A 25,025-nucleotide genomic window follows, 5' to 3' on the forward strand; every position below is an offset into this window, starting at 1 on the left:
GAGATTCCCGTGTATGATTTCCAGCCAAGAGAACTGAAGCATTGTTTTGGTTATTTTATTTATCATTGGGGAAAAAAACCTTTGTCACAAACTACTCAATAATCCTAACTGCCAACTTCCCACAAGAACTTTTTTTTGCTCCCAAAATATCCCAGCACTTTTTCTTCTGTTCTAAAGATCTACATAGGCAAAAACTTAAATTTCTATACAACTTCACAAAGATGCAGATACTTACTCAGCACATACTGTGTGCCATGTGCTATTTCATATCTTTTACACTTATTTCATTTAATCCTTATAACAACTCTATGAGATAGGTTCTGCTGTCATCCACATTTTACAGACGAGGAAAAATCCAAAGATGTTAATTTCTTTTCTAAGGTTAAGACCTAACAAATGTTAGACCCAAACACAGTATTATGTAGCAACTGGAAAAATTTACTGACATGGAAGGATGTTTATGATAGATGTGACAATAGTCAAAGAATATAGGTCAAATATAATAATGATTGGGGGACAAATGTCAAGTTATTTATAATGTGTCAAGCTATAATATACTGTCAGATTATTTTATAATTCTTCTTCTTTTTGGTCATTTGTATTTCCTAACTTTTCAACACAAAGTGAATAATGACTTTGACCCCTTTCCCTTCACCCTGGGAGAAAAAAAAACAATGCACAGTATACAAATTCAGATTACGGAACAGACACAAGCATACTGCTTTAGTCAGGGTTCAAAGTTTAGAAAAAGTTTAACATAGTAGATAGAAAGTTAGTTTGATCAAAACAATAGTCAAAATAAATACATTCATGAAGTCACTGTTATGAACATATTCCTATACAATTTCCTAGAATCCAGTTCTTACCTGTCAGTTGATGTTGGGCTAGCAGCCACTGGTGTTTCTGCTGGCTTTTCTGCAGGTTTCTCTTGTTTCGTTGCACTAGCAGGTGCAGGTTCAGAAGATGCTGTCGTTGATGCTGGAGTGACAGATGCAGGTGTGGGAGTGGGAGCCAAAGAGGGGGCAGGGGTTGGGGCCTGAACCACAGCTGGTGCTGTGGAGGAACTAACTGTGGTAGTGGTGGCAGAATTTGATTGCTGAGTTGTAGCTGGTGCTGGTGTTGTCACTGCTTTGGGCTAAACACATTACAAATCAAAATAATGCATTATGATAAAACACTGCATTATTACTTGATCTCTGGATGCTACAAACAAACATAACACTAATACAAGTTTGTAACTTGAAAATAATTTTGTAAGGTGACATAATGAGTGATCAATAGCAGCAATCTGAATCACTATTTATGTTACTCTTTCAAAGCTGATGAGAGTATATATATTAACTATCAACTTCCACTAGCTTTAGCCAATGGTTTCAGTCTTTGGATCATTATGAAAAAGAACCAAAAGAAGCAAATATTTTAAAACGTACAGAATGCGTATCCAAAAAAAGAACCCCATAATCCCCCCTCAAAACTTCACAATTAAAGTTTCTTGGTTACAACTTCAAAGTATTTATCGTCATTTGAAAGCAACAAAAATAACTTTCTTGAAATGAAAGTATAAACAGAAGTATGATTAATAAACATGCCAGATAGTCTGCTGTATTTTAGAGGGAAGAAAATCCCAATATTGACTACAAGCCAATAGGTGTAAGTACAAAGAGATTAACGTAACTTTTGAGATGTGTATACAGTTAAACCGACAAATAAAGGCCAAATAAAGTAATAACCGCATGCTCAGCACTTTCTGAACTAGAATCAGAGCCATAAACATTCCCACCAAGCAAAAATCAATTACATATGGGTAAAAATCATATTATGTGAGTTTTATTCTTCTCCTACAGCCTATCAATGCTCACTACCTGATTAGCTCATAACTTACCTAAGGTGAAGAGGTAACTGATTTGATGGAAGATGAGATTAAAATTCAACATAATCTGCCCCAAGTATAAATCAACAAACTGTAAATGCAATGAGTGGATTTGTGCCTTTTTCTATTTGGGCTAGTATAGAGTGTACTGGAAAAAAGTGCCTTATGCAAGGCAGGAGGATGGGACTTATCTACCCTGCTTAACTCTTAGTTATGTTCTAAAGAGTCAATGTTATTACTATAATACTAAAGGAAATAAGACCATAACAAATACATACCCAAATGTGTGGCTACCACATTTTCCACTATGTATTATGTATGATAAAACGAGACAAGGGAATACTATTCAGCCTTAAAAAGGACAGAAATTCTGGCACATGCTACAATGTGGATGAACCTTGAAGACATTATACTAAGGGTAATAAACAAGTCACAAAAGGACAAATACTGTATGATTCCACTTATACAAGGTATGAAGCGTAGTCAAATTCATAGAAAGGAGAACAGTGGTGTCAGGGGCTGGGGGGCAGGGGAAATGGGTAGTTACTGTTTAACAGGTACAGAGTTTCAGTTTGGGAAAATGAAAAAAGGTTTAGAAACAGATGGTGGTGATGGCTACACAACAATGTGAATGTATTTAATGCCAATGAACCAAACACTTAAAAATGGTTAAATCTGTAAATTTTGTGTTGTGTACCCACAATTTTTGAAAAAATTAGATGAGGCAAAGTTTCCTCATATGATTCTGTTCCTGCGTATTTAAAGTTTAACATTTAATAAGTGCTTAAATTAGCAAAATCAATATGGTTCTTAATAGATTAAAAAAAAATTAAGTCCAGTACATGTAAACTGTTCAGCTGCTTTTCGTTTCTCACTACAAAAGTATGCTATAATTAAAATTTACTTGTTCACTAGGGGCAAGACGGGAATAAAGACGCAGACCTACTAGAGAATGGACTTGAGGATACCGGGAGGGGGAAGGGTAAGCTTGGACAAAGTGAGAGAGTGGCATGGACATATATACACTACCAAATGTAAAATAGATAGCTAGTGGGAAGCAGCCGCATAGCACTGGGAGATCAGCTCTGTGCTTTGTGACCACCTAGAGGGGTGGGATAGGGAGGGTGGGAGGGAGACGCAAGAGGGAAGAGATATGGGGATACATGTATATGTATAACTGATTCACTTTGTTATAAAGCAGAAACTAACACACCATTGTAAAGCAATTATACTCCAATAAAGATGTTAAAAAAAATTTACTTGTTCAACTTTGTTTTCTACTGTATATATCAATTACTTTGAGACTTTAAAAAAGATTCACATTTATTCTATTTTCAGTCTTTGACAAACTGGTTTCCAATTACCTATTTAAACTTATTTTGGGTGCTACAAGTAACACTACTCTTCTGAGATTATTAGGAGTTTGGAATTTAGGATCATAATTCAGTCCTAAAAGTATCATGAGCACCACCACTCCTCTATTTGTCTTAACTCTCTACTGCATGTTTATGTCTTTAAACAAGTATATAAATAAAACAAAAATCCTGAAAGAATCCATATTCATTCTCTGCTTTAGAGAAAACCTTTTGACTTTTATTTCAGTCCAATAAATCACAAAAAAGTTCCTGTTAAAAACCTTCTCACAATAATCATTCCATCATTCTCTTAGCTGTCTTTTCCCTTTTTTAGTTTCTAAAAATCTATCCCATTGGCTAAGAAATATCACTGAAATTGTTAATCTATATGTCTTTTCGGCCCTGAAGTATTTGTTAGGTCTAGTACATCATTTAGCAAATCCTTTTAAGGCACTCTTATCAAAAACTACAAAATAAGAAACATTTATTCAATTTCTAAGAATCACATTCTCTAATAATTACACAATTAGTGATTTTACTAATCCAACAATACCTAATAATTTTTAACATGACACTTCACATATCAGTTGTTTTGACATATTTAAAATTATGCTCAAACTACAAATATATAAAACTATTAACTTATAATTGACTCAAAGCAAACTGTTAAAACCTTTAATTTAAGTGCATGCCACTATGGATGTGTATAAACTGTTTTCACTTGAAAGTGTAAAGCAAGACTTGGGATCATCTTTTTTTTTTAAACTCACATGCATAAAGATATATACAACGAGGTTGAAACTTACTTTTGTCACCATAACTACCACGAAGTTTTTCTCATCAATTTTATATTCTTTTAGAGCAGTATCATCATTGAGGATTTTGCCTAGCACATTAAGAAAAAAACATTACTGAAGGTACCGTAACTTTGTCTTACACTAACTGAGGTTAAAACAATCACCAACATCAATTCTATCAATTAAAACTTCCCCCAAAGAAAAAGATTAACCAGTCAGCCAAGATAAACATAAGTGGATACATAATTAGTTAAGAAGGCATAAATAAGCATTTGACTAAAAGATAGCAAACTCATATACTGTATGTAGATATCTCAATCCCAAGCATTTCTTAAAAATTATTACTTATAATAAAAAAGACTTGCTGGGTAAGGAAATATTAACTAGGTCCTGAGTAAGAGGAGACCATGAAGACAAATAAAATTCAATTTTGAGATGCTCAAGGATTCCCCACCCCTTCCCTGGAATAACCTATAATCCCTCTTGATGGAAAGAAAAAAGAACTGCCTGCCTGCTACCACAAATACTGGATACCTGCAACACAGAAATGTTCCACTGCTATAAACATAAGATACTCATAGTGAGCTGGTACACAGAAATGGTTAAGATAATATAGAACTGAGTAAGGCACACAGACTATGTAAGATTTTAGTCATGCAGAAGGACAAACGTGAGGTCAGGATACCTTCAGGCTTCCTTTTCCTTGAAATTCGTTTTCCATTTTTAAAAAGTTATTGAATCAAAAGATGTAAGCATTAAGACAAAAGGGAATAGTGTCTCTACTCTGCATAGGATTGAAAAAACAGGCCAAGACTAGGAAGCAGAAACTCTAGTTTTATGTCTGCCACCAACTACATGCACCTCTTCGGGCTTCTGATTCCTCATCACAGGGCTGGTGTTTCCTCTAAACCACCTCAGTTAAGAAAATACTTCAAAATCTCTATGTAGGAAGAGACAAGAATCCATGGGCAACTCAAGATCCACCTTACCGACATCCACAATGACAGTGCTCAGTATTTCTTCTCAAGAACAAAGAAAAGAATTTTCTCCACAAAATTCACATATCAAGTCTATTTTTAACACACATTTTCCTGGTTACTAGTGAGGCTAGTTAATTTACAATTTCCTATTCATATCCTTTTTTGCTTTTTAATTGGGTCATCCTCTCCTTACTGATTTGTAACAGCTCTTTATATAATCTGAATATTAATCTTTCTTCTCCTGTCACTTATTTATAGTGTCTTTTGACATATAAGGTCTTCTGTATTCTTCAATTCTGGTATTTTATTTAAAAAACAGATAAACTGAAATTTAATTTCACAGGAATGATTCCAAGTACATTAATACACATAATCAGTATAAATGGTTTCATTTCAATAGATTAAAAAAGATGCTCAGCTTGATGGGAAAACTGAAGAAACACGTGCAGAACAATAAAATTGGACCCCTATCTTGCACCACTCACAAAAATGAACTTGAAATGGATCAAAGACTTAAACATAAGGCCTGATACCATAAAACTCCTGGAAGAAAATGTAGGGAAGAAAGTCAGAGATTTTGGTCTTGGCAATAATCTTTTGGGCATGACACCAAAAGCACAAAAAATAAAACAAAAAAAATGGACAAATGGGACTACACCAAACTCAAAAGCTCTGCACAGCAAAAGAAACAACTAACAAAATGAAAAGAATTCTACAGAATGGAACAAACTACAAAATGAGAGAAAATTTTTGAAAACCATATATCAGATATGGGGTTAATATCCAAAATATATAAAGAACTCAGTCAACTCAATAACAAAAAACCAAACAATCTGATTAAAAATCAGCAGAGTAAACCAATATTTCTCCAAAGAGGACATCGAAATAGTCAACAGACAGATGAAAAGAGGCCCAACATCACTAAGCATCAGGGAAATGCAAATCAAAACGAGGTATTACCTCACACCTGTTAGAATAGCTATCATCAAGAAGACAAGAAACAAGAGGGGCTGGTGAGGTTGTGGTGAAAAAAGAATCCTTATACAGTGTTGGTGGGAATGTAAATTGGTTCAACCACTATGGAGAACAATATGGAAATTCCTTAAAAAATTAAAAACAGATCTACCATATGATCCAGCAATTCCACTTTTGGGTATATACCCAAAGAAAATGAAAACAGGATTTTGACAAGACATATGCACTCCCATCTCTACAGCAGCACTATTCACAATAGCTAAGCTATGGAAACAATCCAAAATGCCCATCAATGGATGAATGAATAAAAAAGACATGACCCATATACACAATATTATTCACCCATGAGAAAGAAGATATCCTGCCGTCTGCGACAACATGATGAACCTTGAGAACATTATGCTAAGTACGATATCACTTATATGTGGAATCTAAAAACCTAAACTTATAAAAAAAGAGTATTTTACCTTGGTGGTTACCAAGGGTATGGGGCGTGGGGGAGATAAGAGTGATGGTGTTTAAGAGTACGAACTTCTAATGAGTAGTAAATAAGCCATAGAGATCTAATGCACAGTATAATGAACACAGACAATAACACTGTACTGCTAATCATGTAATCTGATAAATATCGTTACACTGGCAATCATATTACAATATATTAGTGTATCAGAGTAACACCCTGTACACCTTATACAATGTCACACAAACTAATTCAATAAAAAATTTTTTAATTCAAAAAACAAAGCAAAACAAATACAGCCAGTTACATAATACTTACAAACGATAAAACTAATAAGCAAAACTATCTAACATCACTGGATGGAGAAATATATAAAGCAAATGTGAAAAAAGAGAGGACTGAATATTAATAACATTCAAATGACTGTTCATTCTCTGCTTTTATCTGTACAATGTTTCTGACAATCAATTTGTATACACTACAGTTTGTAAGATGGCAATTTCTAAAACTAAAAGAATGGCACAGTACACAAGAAAACGGCATATTAATTTCAGCATTTAATGCATACCTGCATAAATTAATTTTTGACCTGCTACAGGAAAGGCATCTTTACCCTTTTCAGATTCAATCTTCTCTTTCAGTGCTCTTACCTATAGGAAAAAATTTTTTAATTTTTGAAAAAATCTAAACAAATGAAAATCCAGAATCTGAACAAATTATGCAAGATAAAAATTTTATACATACTATTAATGACTCCAAAAACTTCAAAGATCATGTCTTTATAATATTACATCAAAAAGACCCATTATTAACAACCCGTACTACTAGGTATGATAAGTACAAACTGTTTTACCATCTGTTCCACGTAGTTTTTAAAAAAAAGACTTTACCAGTTGACTTTATAAGTCTATTCAAAATAAAGGTTTCAAAAGCAGAAAGTTTTGATTCTCACTATAAAGTTTATGGGCTTATTTCTCACAGAGTTAAGAAAGTAAAGTTCTCTAATCTAAAAGGTCTAAGAAATAAAGTGGTCTTGTCCACAATAATAAAAAAAAAGTTAAATGTGAATGTTAAAAGGCAAATTATTCACTTTAAAAGTGGCTAATGTTTCATTATAATCACCTGAGGGAGCTTTAAACCAATTAAAATATAATTTCTGAGGGTGGGTCTGGACATCAATATTTTTGAAAAGCTTTACAGTTGGTTTCAAAGTTCGGCCAAAGTGGAGAACCACTGTATTACTTCAATGATCTTGAACAAGTAGCTCAGTTTTCCTCAACATCAGTCTCATCTATAAAGAGGGACTGGAATACATGATCTTTATGGTCTTCCATCCCTAAAATTACATGACAACAGGTTCATTATGAAGTACTGATACTTAGAAAACGAGTATAATCAATTTCTGAAGTAGGGTGGCACAGGAGTTAAAAAAAAAAAAAAAAGGCAAGGAGACATAATGTAACTAAATTTCACTTTAAATGACCAGGAATCAAAGGGGAAAATTCCATTTCCTTCAGTTCCCAGAATTCTTCTAAAAACTGTCTGAATTGATAGCTCTGAGCTTTAAGTGGAAAACTGTCATGATAGGGATACAAAAGGGAGGGTTCCTCCCCAAATCACATTGCTACTGTAAGTAGTAGCTGAAATCCAAAGCCAGCTCTTCTGACTCCAAGCTTTACAGCAGAATATTTTGCAAATGCCACATAAATCACCCTTGCTATACTGATCTTCGTGAAGTGGGCCAGTAGCATCACTGTTATTCTGATATCCCCAAAGTGGAAATCCATCACAAGAATCTCAACCCGCTATATATATGATTAAGAGTGGGAAAAGAGGACAAACAACAAAAAAAACCCTCTAGTCATTTTACTACTAAATAACATTGCTTCAAAGAAATCAAAACTGTGATTAAAGAATACTAAGAACATAACAATGAGAACTCTACATAACAATACCTATATGATGTGGTTAAAAAGTAATCATAGACTAACACTAAACATGTTTATTATTAAACAAGAAGGAAAATTAATAAACTAAGCACACAACTCAAATAGAAATAACAAGACACATAAAAAAGGAAAAATGCAAATAAAATAAATTAAGAGAAATGGTAGAAAATGGTTCTTGTGCCAACAGAAAAATGGACAAATGACAGGGGCAGGCAATTCACAATTACACACCCAATAAAAAGAAAAGCTCAACATCATTAGTAACCAAAAGCACAAATTTTAATGTCAGACATTATTAATCCAATAGACAGTCATACTGGAAAAGACTGTCTTGAACAATTTTTGGTGTTAAGTGTGAAGAGACACACTCTCAGAATGAGGGTATCAAATGATATAATGTTTTGTGGGCAATATGCCAGGACACCTTGACACTTTTTGGGCAGAGGGTGTGTGTGTGTGTGTGTGTGGATTCAACGCAGCAAAACCACCTTGGGTCATGTGTCAAAGAAAATATGTGAACTTTTGTAGTATTTGAAGTATATCTCAATAAAGATGAAAAAAAAATACCTTGTAGTAAACAATCCTGTTTACAACTGCATCAAAAAAAAAAAAAAGAAAATAAGTAAACTAGATTTGGAACCAGGTTCCCTGACCTGCCCAAACTTCTGGCATTGTTCTTTAACCTCAACCCAATGATCTTTACTTCCAAACCACTTAAGTCATCTACTCACAGTTATTCAGGACACAGGCTGAATCTCACCATCCCCAAAATGCTCTTTGAAATGATAAGTGCCAATCTCCTATTCCCACCAGCTCTCTCAGTAACTCTTCACTACACCTGGTCTTGCATCTCTTTACAACTTTGGTTTCTTGAGCCTCTACTTTCAATCATTCTGATCTTTACTGCAAGCTCTATTCAGCTTGGACAATAATGCCACTGCTTCTATCGCTTTCTTCCTAACATCACAGACTTGTTTGCCTTTCTTTTGCTCGAACCAGGCAAAACTCCACATCTGGACCAACACAGTTGAATTTGTCAGTACTCAAAATAAAATTTACTTCAACCACTGTGGTGTCATACTCTTCTACCTCACATAGCTAACACATCTCACCTTTAATGTCTAACCAGCTGCCTATGCACATTTATATCCAGTCTTCTAAATGTTACTGGAGAAAAAGAACAACACCCCCAATCCTTCTGTTCCCCTGGTTAGCCCTCTCCTCCCTCCTCCAAGAGGTTATCTGAAACCCGTACTCTCCTCTAAATCTGATTCCCAACACTCCCCACCAACCCCCTGCAGATGACCATTTTCTACTTCAAGGCACAGAAGACACCACAGGAACTCACACCCTCAACTTTCTGCTACCAATCTGACACATGGTTTTTTGCATCCAGATCCACCTAATCTCAATCTTCCTCCCTACTAAATGAAAGCTATCCCTCTCTTCAAATCTAATTCCTGTTCTCAAGTACCTTGCTAAATTCATTATGTTTCCTACTCCCCACCACCGCCGAGTTTTATTTTCAACCTCTCCCTCAAAGCCAGTTCATTTCCATTCACACTTAAACAGCCCCAATTCTCTATCATCTTAAAAACACACAACCCCCCCCACAATCCATCTCCTGTGAGCTACCCTCTCCTCCCCTTAGTCTCAAGTAATTTCAAAAAATTAACTATACATTGTCTTTACTTACTCATAACCCCACACTTATTACTCCAGGGTGCAACACAATGCTGATAAACTGAAGCACAGACTTTGTTCTCATTTTGCAGCTTATTTTCTGCAGTAGTGCTACTCCCACAATTCCATTAAGACTGCCCTCACCAGTACCACTAAATTCAGCAACATCATCATCAGACACTTCTTAGTCCTTCTCTATAGTATTACTTGACCTCTCTGCCACATTTGACAGTACTGACCCATCTCTCCTTTTCGCACTGTCTTCCTTTGGCTTCCATACACTACACTCTTCTGGTTTTCCTCCTATCTCTTTGTTCACTCCTTTTTGAAATCCTCTTCCTTGGCCAGACCTTTAAGTGTTACTTAGGGTTATGCCCAAAACTGCCTTTTCTTCTACATAGACTTCTAGGATAATCCATTTCATCTACTCCTAGTTTTAAGAACCATTCATATGTCATGTGTATCTCTAGCCCAGCTCTCTCCTGACTCTCTACTTGACACCTTCACTGGATGTCCCATAGGCATTTCAACCATAATGTAATTGCTGAAAGACCATTTCTACATTACTTTGTCTAAGTCTTCCCTAACCCAATCAAATTGAGCACACTTTAAAACAGCTATAAAGAAAGGCCTTCTTTCTGGATGTTGCAAAGAAGGAAAAGGTAGCAACTCTGCACGTGGTTTCTCTTGGAAAGGTTATGTCCAGCAGCCGATGTAGTTATGACTCCTCTGTGCTGAGCCCCGTGCCAATTACTTCCAATAAGTCATCTCAACAGGATGGATCTAAAACTGAGCACTATGAGCCCAGTAAATAACCAGGCTTCTCCAAGGCTAACAAACAAGAAGCAGGAACTAAACTTTCATTTTGCTGCTTATTTCCCCCTAGAGAAAGAATGGGAGTTTATCATTGATTCAGCTAGAGACAATGCATGGTTAACACTCAAGAAGTCAAATTTTTTCTAGCCACATACTTCTCTTATGAAATTGTGCATTTTAAAAGAAAAATATATTCAACATCTAATACTAAACATAGTTGACATGGCTTTTATTTTTTCCCCAAAAGGGAGATAATCACTATGAAAAAGTGCCAACACAAAAGCACATCAGTTATCCTTTTTCATCCCATTCCCTTGTGAGGTATTTGTCTCTTCCTTCTCCTATATTCCTCACATTAAATCATTTATCCAGTGGTTCCAACTTACCATCTAACTACTTCCCAATGTGAACACTATATTGCATCCCATGGCACTACCCTAGTTCAGGTCAACCACCATTAAAAGTAGTTCTTTCCACTCAACGAATTTAAATTGTATGTTTCAGATATAAAAATGTCTTATAAATCTTATCTCCATAGTACTATGATGTTTTGCGTTGTCAGTCTTCTTACACATAACTTTTGCGTAAGATTTCTAGAACTACTGCTTGTTGATTAGGTTAGCAATTGAATATTCATATAATAACCCAGCTTCCTCAATGCTACAGCGTATTTTCCTCATTACTGTTATAATAGTTCATGGGTGCTACGTACTCACCATGCGTCAGGCAGTGTACAAAGAGCTTCACAATGTTTATCTCATTTATTCTGTGCTAGATCACTATTTGAATCCTGGCTAGTAACTCAGATGGACATTAGTATTTGAGAACAACAAATACTGTTGAGATTTGTGAACACTGTTGCAGGCATTTCTGAGGCAATCTGCCATCCTTTGATACAATAATTCCACCTCTAAGAATCAATGCTAAAGAGATGTTCACACAAATACTTCAACGATATATGAACAAAATACGTGCAGTACACTACTGGTTGCAATACTGTAAACCCTAAACATCCATCAATGGTGAAATGGTAAAATACATTACTGCTCATACATCCATTTGAATACTTATGCAATACAATAAGAACGATGACTATATATGAAAGATATTCACAGAATGCATGCACATATAAATGACTGGATGAAATATTATCTTTAAGGGACAAAAGCTAGTTGCTAAGCAACTGATTTTTAAAAACATAGTGTTGTTGTGTTTATGTATTATATGTACATTTTTTTTTAAAAAGACCAGAACCATATACAGAATCCAACAGTGGTTACTTAGACCAGGAGCCTAAAGCCTTTCGTTCTTTTACTTTATACGCTTTGCTTACTATAACAAGCCTGGATTATTTTTAGTAATTTAAGAGGAAATTTAAATAGTTTAAAAGAAAAAAAAAAAAGTCTCATCACACACACCCCCCGGCCGCCATTACTAATATAACACAAGTATATGCTGCAATTTAAGAGATTTCACTAAAAAAGAAAATTCTGGACAGTAGTTCTAACACTACATAGCCTAGCAAATTAAAAAATTAGTAAGAGCAAATAAGTTTTGGCAATTAAACCATTAGCAAAAGGAAACAGAGACCTAAAGCCAAATATGTTTACAAAAGGATTTCATAGATTTACGCTATGGGCAAAGCTTTTTCCTTTTTGGTTCCTTGGGTGGTATCCTTCCCTTTGAGAAACTGGTGCAGGCACCAAGAGTATTTCCTGAATCTCTTCCACAAAGTCGGTTTCTGCTAATTCTAAAAACAGAATTGATTATGAAGATGTCGGCTGACATCCGTGCAACAGGAAAAATCTCCCCACTGGACCCAAGGAATGAAAAAAATGTGGCACAAGAGTTATTATTATTTTTTTAACTGAAAGAATAAGACTACAGTATTAATAATATGTGGATAAACAGTAAACAAAGGCAACCAATTCTCAAATTAGGGTTATGATCCAAAAGGTTACTTTTTAAAATATAATTTTCAATACAGAATTAATTTTCCCCCACAGAAACTATCGTATTCAGGCTCCTAAACCTACCTATTTACGCCAATTTAATCTCTTCTATAATAAAATATATTCCTAACAGTATGGTTTCAACAATCAAAACAGACACAGACTTTGAAGATTGAAAAGTAGAAACTCCCAAGTTACTTGTAAATTTTAAAGTTTCTATACAGGCAGAGAATGGATCTAACCTACTACAAAGAAGCCACCTACCTCATTCAACCAGACGTGTGTGGCGGAGAGGGCGGAGGGAGAGACAAAGAACAATTTTTATCTACCTGCTGGAGTATCTAGGACCTATTCATCCGTATTAGTTTGTAGCTGGTCTACTTCCTCTGCTGGAATAGGGATATGTAATGTTAAAGGGTTTATAAAGTTCATTCTATTATAAAATTAGCTCTTTGAGACATTACACAAGGAATGTATTTATCCAACCTTATAGGGAACAGACATGGTGTCCTTCAGCAGGATTCACTGTTCTGCAGCAGGCTTAAATTTAGCACATTTCTTTCCAAAGGCAACAGAAATTTTATACATTATCTATCAAATAATCTCAATTTCCAAGCTAAAAAAGGCAGAACACTGCTCTCAACACTGAAACTGCTGATTACATCAAGCTAAGAAAATGAGGATATCTTATACAAACCTTGTTCAAAAAGGACAGTGAAAACACTGATCAAAATAACTGTAAACAGGACTTGTTAAAAAAGAAATTGCACAGATTTATTTCTGATTTCACAATTTACCAAAAAATTTTCAGATCCATAATCTCATCTGATTTTCACATCAACTCTACGAGGAAGGCAGGTAAATTATTATCTGATTTTCACATCAACTCTATGAGGAAGGCAGGTAAATTATTATTACTCCCATTTTACTCACAAGAAAAGAGATTTAAGTACTATACTCAAGGGCACAGGGCAACTACAAAGTGGGAGAAAACTCTTCTCTAGTTTAGGAATAGCATGATGTATTTGAAAGAGCAAGATGTTAAAAAAAAAAGGAGACCCAACAGCTACTCTTAAGTTCTGATGTAAGGAAGAGGGAGAAATGGGGGAGTAGACAAATGTGGAGACAAGTAAGGGTTTTATTAAGACAAGGAAAATGTTTAGATACTCTAGAAATGGAAAAATTGGGTTTCCCTGGTGGCACAGTGGTCGGGAATCTGCCTGCCAATGCAGGGGGACACGGGTTCGAGCCCTGGTCCGGGAGGATCCCACGTGCCGCGGAGCAACTAAGCCCGTGCGCCATAACAGGAGAAGCCACTGCAGTGAGAAGCCCAAACACCACAGACAAGAGCAGCCCCCTGCTCCCCGCAGCTAGGGAAAGCCCGCGCAGAGCAGTGAAGACCCAATGCAGAAATGAATGAATGAATAAATAAATAAATAAATAAATTTAGAAATGGAAAAATCAATGATGTAGAAAAGGAGAACTGATGGAGTGATGTCCTTCATAAACGACAAGAGTTTAGGATGCTGTGGAAAAGTGGGGGGGGGGGATTGGCCTTAGATAGCACCATCCACAATACATAGCAATCTCCACAATAAAAGGAGGCTAGCAGGTAGGGAGCTCTAGTAGGATCTTGTAAAAGTTCTGTCCCGACTGTTTCTATATTTTCAATAAAACCTAAAATCTAGGGTCACTGATTGAAAATAAAGAGAAGATGATATGAAATCTGCCTATGACAGTGGAAAAGTGAATAGTGAAATGTATGACTGTCACTACAAGGGCGTGATTACGATTATTGTTCAGGAATTTAAGTGAGACAAGTCAAGGTGCCTATGTGTTTGCCTTCTAGCTGCACAGGTGCAAGCACAAACACAGACTTGAATTTAATCATATTTGGAGTTTTTCAAACAAGAACAATGGAGTGAGAGTGGGACCATGTCGTTAAGCACTGTCACTCTGTGTATCATCTCAAGCTCATATAAACTTCAAAACAATCCTGTGAGGTTAGTACTTCCATGGCTGTATTCTCTTTTTACAGATGAGGAAACAGGCACAAAATCGGGTAACTTGCCAAAGGTCACATCACACAGCAAGTACTAAGGCCAGGATTGAAACTTAGGCAGCCTGGCTCAAGAGACATGCTATACTTGACCCTTGCAAGGGAGTGATTATAGTCACTGACTCTATTTTAGCTGGGCAAAAGTGGAAGCAATAAAACGAGGGGAGGGTCAGTGAAAAGGTGTATGGATGGAAGAGACTGTAAGTCTCATTAGCATTGGAATCAGAGGGAAGTTAAAGTGGGATACTAAAAACAGATTACTGTGGATGGGGGAAAGAGCTAGTTACCAGTCATGAGTCTGAATAACTGAGGTAGAGTAGAAGGAAAGATCACTGGATGAGCGATTAAAGAACAGAAGGTCAGAGAATGGGCAAGACCAACATTCACAGACAGTGAAACTACCAAGGCCATTGACTGTGTGACCCCAGGCAAGTTACTAATCATGCTGGTCTCCATTTCTTCTTTTTAAAACATACACTATTACATATTTTTCACAATTCTGGTGTGTGTGTGTGTGTGTGTGTGTGTTTTAAACAATGCCTACCATAGGCTGTGACGCTCAGAATTATTGTGATCATTTTCACGTTTCCCATTCATTCCTCAATCCACTAAATTCTGGCCCTAACACTCCATGGAGACTACTCATTAGGGTCACTAATGACCTCCAAGTTGCCAAAACCAAAAGTCAGTTTCTTATCTTACTTTTGATTTCTCAAGCAGTATATACATTTGACCTTTTCCTCGTCTTTGAAACTTTTTTCTTCTCTTGGATTCCTCCTACCTCAAAGGATGCTCCTTAACTGACCTCTTCAGTACTCAATCTCCACATGTTATAGCATCCCAGGCTTCAGCCCTAAGCCCCATCCCACTACATTCTCACCAGGGTTCCTCAATTCCAGTAGCAGAGAAGTTAATTACACATAAGGGATAAACTAGGCACTTGGACTCAATTTTGCAAGGAATGGGCACTGAAAAAGACTGGCAAGATGATCTCATCCAGTCCAATGGATTGAGGTCAAACATATATGCTGCTTATTGTCATGTCTCTAACTCCAGCCCAAATTCCCCTTTGGGATGGAAATTCATAGCAAATCTCCTTGTCATTTCCACCTGAATGTTTAATAGGCATCTTAAACTTGCGTTTCCACCCCAACCCCTAAACCTGCCCCTCTCCCATCCCTCCACATCTCAGGAAAGAACACAGGTATTCACACAAGTTATACAACCAAAACCTATGTTTCATCTTTGATTTCTCAATTTTCCCCACTCCAATGCATCAAAAACTTCTTTCAACTCTATCCTCCCAACCATATCTCAAATCCCTCCGCCTCTCTTTGTATCTCCACTCCTACTTCCCTGATCAAAGCCTTGACCCCTTAAGGCTGTTGTGCAAGCCTTCTAACTGGTCTTCCTACTATCTATTCTCCATACAGCAGTCAAAGTAACCTTTTCAAATCATAAAAGAAATAATTTTTCTCCTCTGCTTAAAAGCCCCCAAAGGCCTATTTTACACTGAAAACCTTCAGTTTATTACAAAGCCCTACAGGCCCTGGCCCCTTGCCTAACTCTAATCCCTTACCTCTCTTCTCCTTCAACTACCTGATCAACAATACAGGCCTTTTTTGATTCCCAAAACACACTCTTAAAGGTCTTTCCCTACAGAAAACACTCTCCCCATCTCTGAGTGCTTACTATTCAGATCTCAGTTTAAATGTCACCTTATTTAGAAAGGCCTTCTGTGACCAATTTAAAAGTAGCCACCCAGTCATGCACTATCAAATTACCTCACCCTATTTCAATTCTCTACATAACTCTTACCATTATCTGTTTCTTAAAATTTGCTTTTTGACTAATTTATTCCACTCTAATGTACACACCATGACAGCAAGACCTGATTTTTAGTAAGTATTCAACAAATATTAAATAAATCAACATGCAAACATTGAGGGATCACTGACTTGGCAATTCACCAAAAAATGTATTTAATTCATTCAAAAGATCTTTATTAAATGCCTACTGTGTGCCAAGTATAGAAAGAGCAAAGGTCTGATACAAACCATACCAGGTTTCCCAGGTACTACAGTATTTTGTTTTACCAATATGCCAAGAAACGTTAGTTTTACCTCTGTGATATAGTGTTTTAATATGTTTACTACTTAATGTTTTAATAATCTAGGGAACTTCCATAATAAGGTACTATCTTCAGCACAACTCTGTTAAAATACAATAAGCCACAATGGGAACAATTTGCTAATAAATAATGGCTAGTAAATCCCATGTACAAGACTAGTACTCAAGTAGTATTTTATAGCATAATCACCATCACACAAATATACCACAAAGTGAGGTTAATTCTTTGCAGATTACTGAATAGCATATTAGATATACTGTCTATAGAAATTTAAAACTACTGTATCTTCACAATTCTCTTATCAAAAACTTCCAATGTATACACATGACTTTGATGTCACTTACATAATACAATCACATTTCAGCTTATGCATTTAAAGTCTCACCTGAAACTTACTGTTGGTTTTTTCCCCAGTTATTTTATGAGGAGATGAATTATTACTGTAATAATAAAATCACTGTTTTGTAATGGTTAACACTAAAGGCAGTGCATGGTAATGGTCAAGTAAATGGTACAAAATGGCAAATGAATGTTAAGAAAGTTTCACTTGTTAAAAAAAAGGCAGGGGAGGACTTTCAACATTCAAACACTAAAGCAAATACAAACACCTTAAAAACAAATGCTCTTGCTTTTTCTACTTTGTGCATCTACTCTATAGCTACTGATGGAGCTAAGACTATGTCAATATGGCTCCCAAGATGACCCAGACCATGTCCCCCATGTCCCTGTACTCCTCCAGTTCTGCCAGTCAAAGCTCACTGAACATTTACTGGTTGAGCAAATGATTCACTCCCATGATTCCTCTTATCTCTCAGTCCTTTCACTCATTTTTGCTCCTGCTCATCTCAAGCTCACAAGAGTTTCTATACCCACCACCTCAAGTTACTTAAGTTCCTTAAGGTTTCTTAGTTCCCTCTAGGTAAAAATAAAACCTTTGAGCAGCCAAAATAGAGGTCTTAGAAACCAAAATCTGTTCATTTTATGCGAATCTCCCTAGAGGTCTCAATAAAATCCTATTTTTTCCCCTTTATTTTAGATCTATTTCTAATAATCCTTGGTTATCTAGTTTTCACAAATTACAAACAGGACACTTACAGTCTCCCTCTATTTATGTAATTTTCATTGCTTCTTTTCTTACTGGAATTTTCTCAAATACTGTATCAAAAATAAATATTTAATTAAAAATCACTATAAAGATGGAATTAAAATAGTTCTAACATTTTTCCCATTTTTAAAATTTAAGCCCATTAAAGTAGAAACCCACAAGTCATTTTAATGTAAATGTTCCAGTGTATCCAGATTAAGTGTTTTCATTTCTTGTCCCAGCCTAACAATGTTAGCTTTTATATTTACATAAATAGCAACAAAATTATATTTGGACAAATAGCAACAAAAAGCTGAAGAAGCAACTCTGTAACAGCTAAGCTTTCTGAAAATATACCTCTAGAAGTATGTTTCATATAACTTAAATCCCCTTGGAAATAAACTGGGAAAACAGCAAGTATGGTTAAGAATCTATACAAATACAATATTGGCTCTAAGATAAAGAATGTGTAAAATGCCTAAAGAGCTATACAAATCTTAGAAAACATAAATAATTCAATGGAGCTGTAGAAAGTCACTGCATAACTTCAGTAAATCCACAGATATTTACAAAAAAAAAAAATCCTTTAGGTTTCAATAATCTTGGAATTAACTGTGAATATAAGCTGGTAAAGTTCCTGCAGCACCAACACCTGTCACTACAAAAATCCAAAGTCAATAACATTTTATGAAAAGTTCTGTCTGAAAACATTAAACAGCCGCATTTTAACTTTCATCCTTTAACTTCTAAGTATACACCAAGCAGTAAAGGAATACTCAGGAAGAATATGATTTTTGTTAGTAATAGCAATCCACAGGGTGTTGTCAATTACTTCTGAGAACACTGAATTTCTCATCTAAAATTGCTATCTCCTGCACCTTTAAGAATTTACCACACAGCATATTTACACACACAATTAAACATCTTGAACTAAAATCATTTAGTACCACAATTCCAAAAAGGTTGGGAACTACATTTTTTAAATAATTAAAGGTGTAGAAAACTTTAGATTAAATGATATAGGTAAAACATAACACTATACCCTCACTCAAAGGTACGGAGTGATTAATAATCGATTCCATTTACTGACCACCAATTAAATAATATTTAATCTTCACATCTTTGCAAAACAGGCACATAGCAAATAAGTTAGAGCCACACATGGGAGCTCAGGATTATTTAATTAACTAACACCAAGGCCCCAGATCTCCACCAAAATTGAATCACCTATTTTTAAAAATATAGATGGGCTGAAAATTGCTGCTTTAAATACAGCCTTATGACAACCTCAATGGTGTACAGCATCACAATTCCAGAACACAAGAAGTAAGTTTACACTGAATGGCATTTTTAGATCTTGGCAAAAAGTTGTACTGATTTCAACACAGTGGCTTTTTGCAGTCACAAATACACAGGATGACATGAGAATTTAACACGTGAACTTCTGAGGTGTTCAAGAGTTTACAGAAGAGATTCAAAGTTTTTATTTTCTTTTTTTCTCCCCTGAAAGGCTATTATTTGGGGGTTGGGTGCAGAGTTCCCACTCCTACAACTTCAAGACTTTTAACACAGGGAACTCATTAACCTGGAGTTAAGTTTGAGCCTGGATTTGAAGGGCTCTAATCCAACAAACTTCACCACCAAAGAGGGCTCAAAGGGCAATCTACACATGGGTGTGGGTTGGGTGGCGGGAGAACTGCAGCGAAACGATTCAAGATATAGGCAAATAAAAGGGTCACCAATTCTGCGGCAAAGGGGGCAAAGAATGCATTTCACTACCCCTCACCACTCGCCTCTCACTGTGCAGCAGACGGAATCTGATACTTTTAACTTAAGGCTCATTATCTCCGGTTAGCGCTTCCTAGACCTCAGCGCCTAACCAGGTCCACTCAGGGACAGTGGTGACGCCGACATCTCCCTCCCCCACCCGTGCACCCACCATCGGGGAGCCCGGTTCGACCGCCGAGGCAGCCCTGACCTCCCCTCCCCCTCTGGCCCCTCCGCCGAAAGCGCCCAGGCCGAGGCCTCCCGTGCCCCGCGGGCGTGTACTCCACGCCATCTGCCACCAGGGCTTCGGTGTCCGACCACTGCTTCCCCTTACTCCTGCCACAAAGCCCACAGCCAACTCTGAAGGTCCGGTGGGCCGCATGCCGCCGGGCCCTGCCCGCGCTCGGAGCCCGCAGGCCTCATCCAGCGCCCGGGGTCCAAGACCCCGCTCGCCGGGCCCTCTAGGGTGTACCGGAGGTCTCCCCGCTCGGGCGCGCCGCCGGGCCCCTCTAGAAGCTGAGGCCGGGGCCCCGCACACGGCCCCGCCGCACCGCCCCAAGCCCAGGCCCGGCGGGCGCCTCGCGCGCCTCCCCTGCCCGGTGCCGGGCCCCGCGCTCCCGCCGCACTCACCGTCGCTCACGGGCCCAGCCGCCCCGCGGCATGTGGGATCCTCCCGGACCGGGGCACGAACCCGTGTCCCCTGCATCGGCAGGCGGACCCTCAACCACTTCGCCACCAGGGAAGCCCCATAAATTAATTTTGACTTGCTACAGGAAAGGCATCTTACCCTTTTCAGATTCAATCTTCTCTTTCAGTGCTCTTACCGTCTCGTCTGGGTCGATGTCGATCTTGAAGGTCTGCTGCTGGAGGGTCTTCAGGGTGACCAGCATGGTGCCGCCGCGCAGCTCCGCTGCCGGGCCTGCTCCGGGTGCTGGCCGCTGGGCGGGGTCTGTGGCCTGGCGGGGCCCCGGGGTCGCCCGCGCTCCTCGCGCACTCGGGAGGAAAGCGGTGGGGGTGGGGGCTTGTCACATTCGCCCTGCAGAGCGGCCTCTCCCCCAGCCCTGGACCCGCGCCGCGCCGCTGCCTCCGCGACTGCGGCCTTCCTCGCGAGCACGGGCCACCGTGCTTCCTCAAGCGCCCGGCGCCAGCCACTGAGTCTGCAGAAAGCGCCAGGGGCTCTGCGAGAGCAGCAAACAATCCGCTACCTCACCACAGGCTGGTGGCCGCCATCATCGTGACTCGCCGAGACGCGCCCCCTCCCCCACCCGAAAAACCTGGGGGATGGGTTCGGGCTGGCTGAACGCGCAGGCGTAGGGTGCGGCGAGGCTGTGCGCAGGCGCAGCCAAGAACTCCGCCCCGGAATTGGGGCGGGGCGGCGCGGATTACCGCTTTGGAATGTCGGCTGCCTGGATTGCGCGTGCGCAGGCGCAGTCAGTGGGCGTCTCGGGGTTCTCGGGGCTTCCATGGAGCGTCTGCGGCCGGGGCGTTCTCCAGCCCGCCGCTGCTCGGCCTATGTCCAGACTCCGCCCACGTCCAGGCTCCGCCCGGTTGTCTGAGTTGCGCAATCCGTAGCCGGGGAAGCGCTACGTGGAGACCGGACTGAGTGGATGCGGAGCCCTGGAGCTGGAGAACTAGAGGGCGGTAGGTCGGGGCGGGGTTTAAGTGAAAGTATCGTGACAGCCACAGTAGTGGGCCGGCGCTTGCAGGGCGCTTGCTGTGTGGCTGAATCCTTGTGCTGGCGACTGATTCTTTTATTCTGAGAGCACTGACTCCAGCGCTAGACTGCCTTGATGGACCTTGAGCCTAAATACAAGGTCAAGTTATATCACTCCCCCGGGCAGAACTGTCCAGTGGTTCCTCATCTCACCCAGAGTAAAAGTCAAAGTTCTTAGAACTGGATACACAGCCCCTTCCTTTCACATCTTACTCTCACGGCTGGCCCTAGGCGTTGTTGGTGGATGTTAGACAAACGCTCTCACCTGAGAGCCTACCTTCGCCCTTGCTGTTTCCGCTCCGAGTCTTCTTTCCCTAGCTACCTGGGTGGCTCGCTATCTCACCTCCTTCAAATCTTTGCTCAGATGTCGCCTTCTCAGAGAGGTCTACCCTGGATACCCGACTTAAAACAGCAACTTTCCTAGCTCCATTACCCTGTTTTTCCTATAGCATTTATCATCTTCTAATTGCCATATAATGTACATATTTATTAGGTTTATCATCTTTCTCCTTTCAGTAAATCACAGACAAGCTCCACAAAGGCAAGGACTTTGTTGTATCTCCTGATGTACCCCCAGCACGAAGAAACATGTAATGCAGGCACAGTAAATATTTGTGAATGCGTAAATATGCTTTCGGTTCCTCATCAGTAAGATGGGGATAATAATAGCGTTCAACTTCATCGATTATTGGAGGGGGGTGTTGAATAATGTATGTAAAATCTTAGTACCAGGAACATAGCAAGCAGTCCCTAAGTAGATAGCTATTTGTAGTATGCCCATTTACAGATAAGAAAACCGAAGTATAGAGATGATGAGTAATGTACCTGAAGTCACCCACCTAGTAAGTGGCAGGTCCAGAATTTGAACCCAAGCAGAATGACTCCAGAGCCTGTGTTCCTAGGTGCCTGGCTATCCTGCCTCTTAATAGGGTTTGAGTTAAAGTAGTTCAAGTATAAAGTTACAGTTAGGTCACTAGCTGTGTGACTAATTGCAAATTACCTCTCTGGACCAGCATCCTCACTGATAAAATGTCACTGCTTGGTTTTCTGTGGATATAATGCTTCCATGGAATTTTGCTGACCAGCCTCCCTCTCCACTAACCTGGTGTTGCCCCATTCACAGCACATATCTCCCTGTATTGTAATTCAGCATCTAACCTTCCACCTTCTATCTTCCTGTATATCTACTGCTAGTTACCAGGTGATCTCATCCTGCCCCTTGTTTTGAAATACCTCCAGCCTGGACCTCTCCCCTTAGCTATAGATAGAGTTAGCCAATTGCCTACACAATATTTTCACTTGAAATATAGTAAGCCTCTGAAACTTGCCATGGCCAAACAGAACCATTGATTCCCTCTGGACCTCCCCTCCCTCTGAAACCTGGTCCTCTCCCAGTTTTCCGCCATCTTAGTTCATGGCACCACCATCTACCCAGATGCTCAGACCAAAAATCTAGTCATCATCCCTGATAAATCTCTTCCCTCTCTTCCTCCCCCGACCCCACCCCCGCCAACCACCACACCTAATCCATTATCAAGTCCTATCTAGTTTATTCTCCAAGTTATATCCCCAATTCAGCCATTTCTCCCAATTCTACTTCTACAACCCTAGGCTAGTGCATCAATATCTTTCCCCTGCCTCCCAACTGGTCTCTCCACTTCTACTCTTTTTTCTTTCTTCTTTTTTTTTTTTTTTTTTTTTTTTTCGGTATGCGGCCCTCTCACTGTTGTGGCCTCTCCCGTAGCGGAGCGCAGGCTCCGGACGCACAGGCTCAGCGGCCATGGCTCACGGGCCCAGCCGCTCCGCGGCATGTGGGATCTAACCGGACCGGGGCACGAACCCGTGTCCCCTGCATCGGCAGGCGGATTCTCAACCACTGCGCCACCAGGGAAGCCCCTACTCTTTTTTCAACCTCCCTAGCAGAGTGGTCTTTTTCAAATATAAATCATGTCACATCTGTTCTTAATACCTAATTATACTTAAGAATAAAATTCAAACTCTTTACCTGGCCTTGGGGAGCTCACATGATCTGATACTTGCCAAACCCTCTGGCCTCATCTCTTTCTTTCTCTCTCCCTCTCATTCACTGTCATTCCTTGAACAGGCCAAGCTGGTTCTCGTCTCTGGGCCTTTGCAGCTGAGGTTACTTCAGCTTGAAACTCTCTTCCCAGATCTTTAATTGACTATCTCCTTTTCATCATTCAGGGTCCAAGTCATAAGTTACTTCCTCACAGAGGACTTCTCCAATGACTTTCATAATATATAATAAACATACATTAACCCTTTAGGCAAAGCACCATTTGAGGCACTTTCCATGGATAATCTCATCTGAGGCCCACAAAACTCCATGTGATAGTACAACAGTACCCTGGTTTAAAGTTTTTCATGGCTCTACCTGAAATTATCACTTTTTATTTGCTTGGCTAAATAGTACAGGTTGGACAGCCTGTATGCCTCCTCGTCAGATGTAGGTACGTTTGGCAAGAGTCCCACCGTTCACATGACAAACCCCCCAACGCAAAGGCCACCAAGATGAAGGTGCTTATGAGCAAGGCCTTGCAGGATAGGCCTTGGGCTTCTTCAAGAGCTATTGGGCCAAGATAAAAAGACGGGAGGGAGTCATTGATTCCAAATACTTGGTAACAAGCCAGGGAATTTTGCTTGCATCTTTGGAAATCAGTCAAGTGATTTCAGGGAAGAAGATGAGCCAGCAGAGATGCAGCAGATGCTGACTTAGAAAATACCAGGGTAAAAATGCCACACTCCAAGCCATTCATTCATCAAACAGTTCTTGAGGCTCTCTCCATGCCAGGAACTGTTCTAGGTGCTGAGGATACAACAAGAAACAAAGTCCCTGCCCTCATGGAGTTTGTATTCTAGTGGGATAATAGATAAACAGATAATAAACTAAAAATCAAAGTTATCAATATTTATAGTATATGGGGTACTGATAAGTGCTTTAAAAAAGAGAACTTGAAGAAGATCAATAGTACAGAGCCGAAATAGTATTGCTACAGCGAATGTGCCAGATAGTTTTCATTCCCCTCCCCCATCTTCTTACCCCTTTTTCACCCAGCAATTGGCCCCAAGAGGGCTGCCCTGTATGGGCTCTACCACAGTTGGCTTCCTGGGGAGTCCCAGCAGGAGATAAGACTAAGGGAGGAGAGTGAAGTTAGGCCATGTATTCCTCTTTGTGGTTGGCAATGCTCTTGATACAAGGTCATTGCTTCTGTATCCTGACCTTCCAGGTGACTCTCTCCTTCCGGGTTCTGGTACCTGCTCCCCACCTTGCCCCTTCAGGCCTAGAGGGCTCCTACTTCTCACTCCAGGGTGCTGTACTGTCCTTGTAGTGTCCCTATACGCTTCCCTACATGACTGTGAAGAGTCCCTTTAATTGAATCTCCACGAACTCAGTGGCTTAAAACAATCGAAA

General features: G+C 39.4%; 1 protein-coding gene and 1 long non-coding RNA gene across 3 annotated transcripts in view; one reads left to right on the forward strand and one right to left on the reverse strand.

Annotated features, from left to right (window-relative positions):
• RAD23B (RAD23 homolog B, nucleotide excision repair protein) overlaps positions 1–21,134 on the reverse strand; it is a 45,106-nt gene extending 23,972 nt beyond the window's left edge. Inside the window, exons 1-5 of one of the 2 annotated variants that reach the window (XM_024126207.3) lie at positions 20,703–21,134; positions 7,560–7,773; positions 7,006–7,087; positions 4,032–4,111; positions 867–1,135 (exon numbers count right to left, since the gene is read on the reverse strand). In XM_024126207.3, the coding sequence (XP_023981975.1) occupies positions 867–1,135; positions 4,032–4,111; positions 7,006–7,087; positions 7,560–7,613 (485 nt within the window). In that variant the 5' untranslated portion in view covers positions 7,614–7,773; positions 20,703–21,134. The remainder of the gene's footprint in view (positions 1–866; positions 1,136–4,031; positions 4,112–7,005; positions 7,088–7,559; positions 7,774–20,702) is intronic. The other variant, XM_024126206.3, reaches the window with a different exon arrangement.
• A 338-nt stretch (positions 21,135–21,472) lies between these two features.
• Positions 21,473–25,025, forward strand: part of LOC114486852 (uncharacterized) — a 50,280-nt gene continuing 46,727 nt past the window's right edge. The window contains exon 1 of the long non-coding RNA XR_003681163.1: positions 21,473–21,519. This is a non-coding gene — a long non-coding RNA (uncharacterized lncRNA). The remainder of the gene's footprint in view (positions 21,520–25,025) is intronic.

Source organism: Physeter macrocephalus, chromosome 9 (assembly GCF_002837175.3).
Source record: "Physeter macrocephalus isolate SW-GA chromosome 9, ASM283717v5, whole genome shotgun sequence".
NCBI classification, from domain to species: domain Eukaryota; kingdom Metazoa; phylum Chordata; class Mammalia; order Artiodactyla; family Physeteridae; genus Physeter; species Physeter macrocephalus.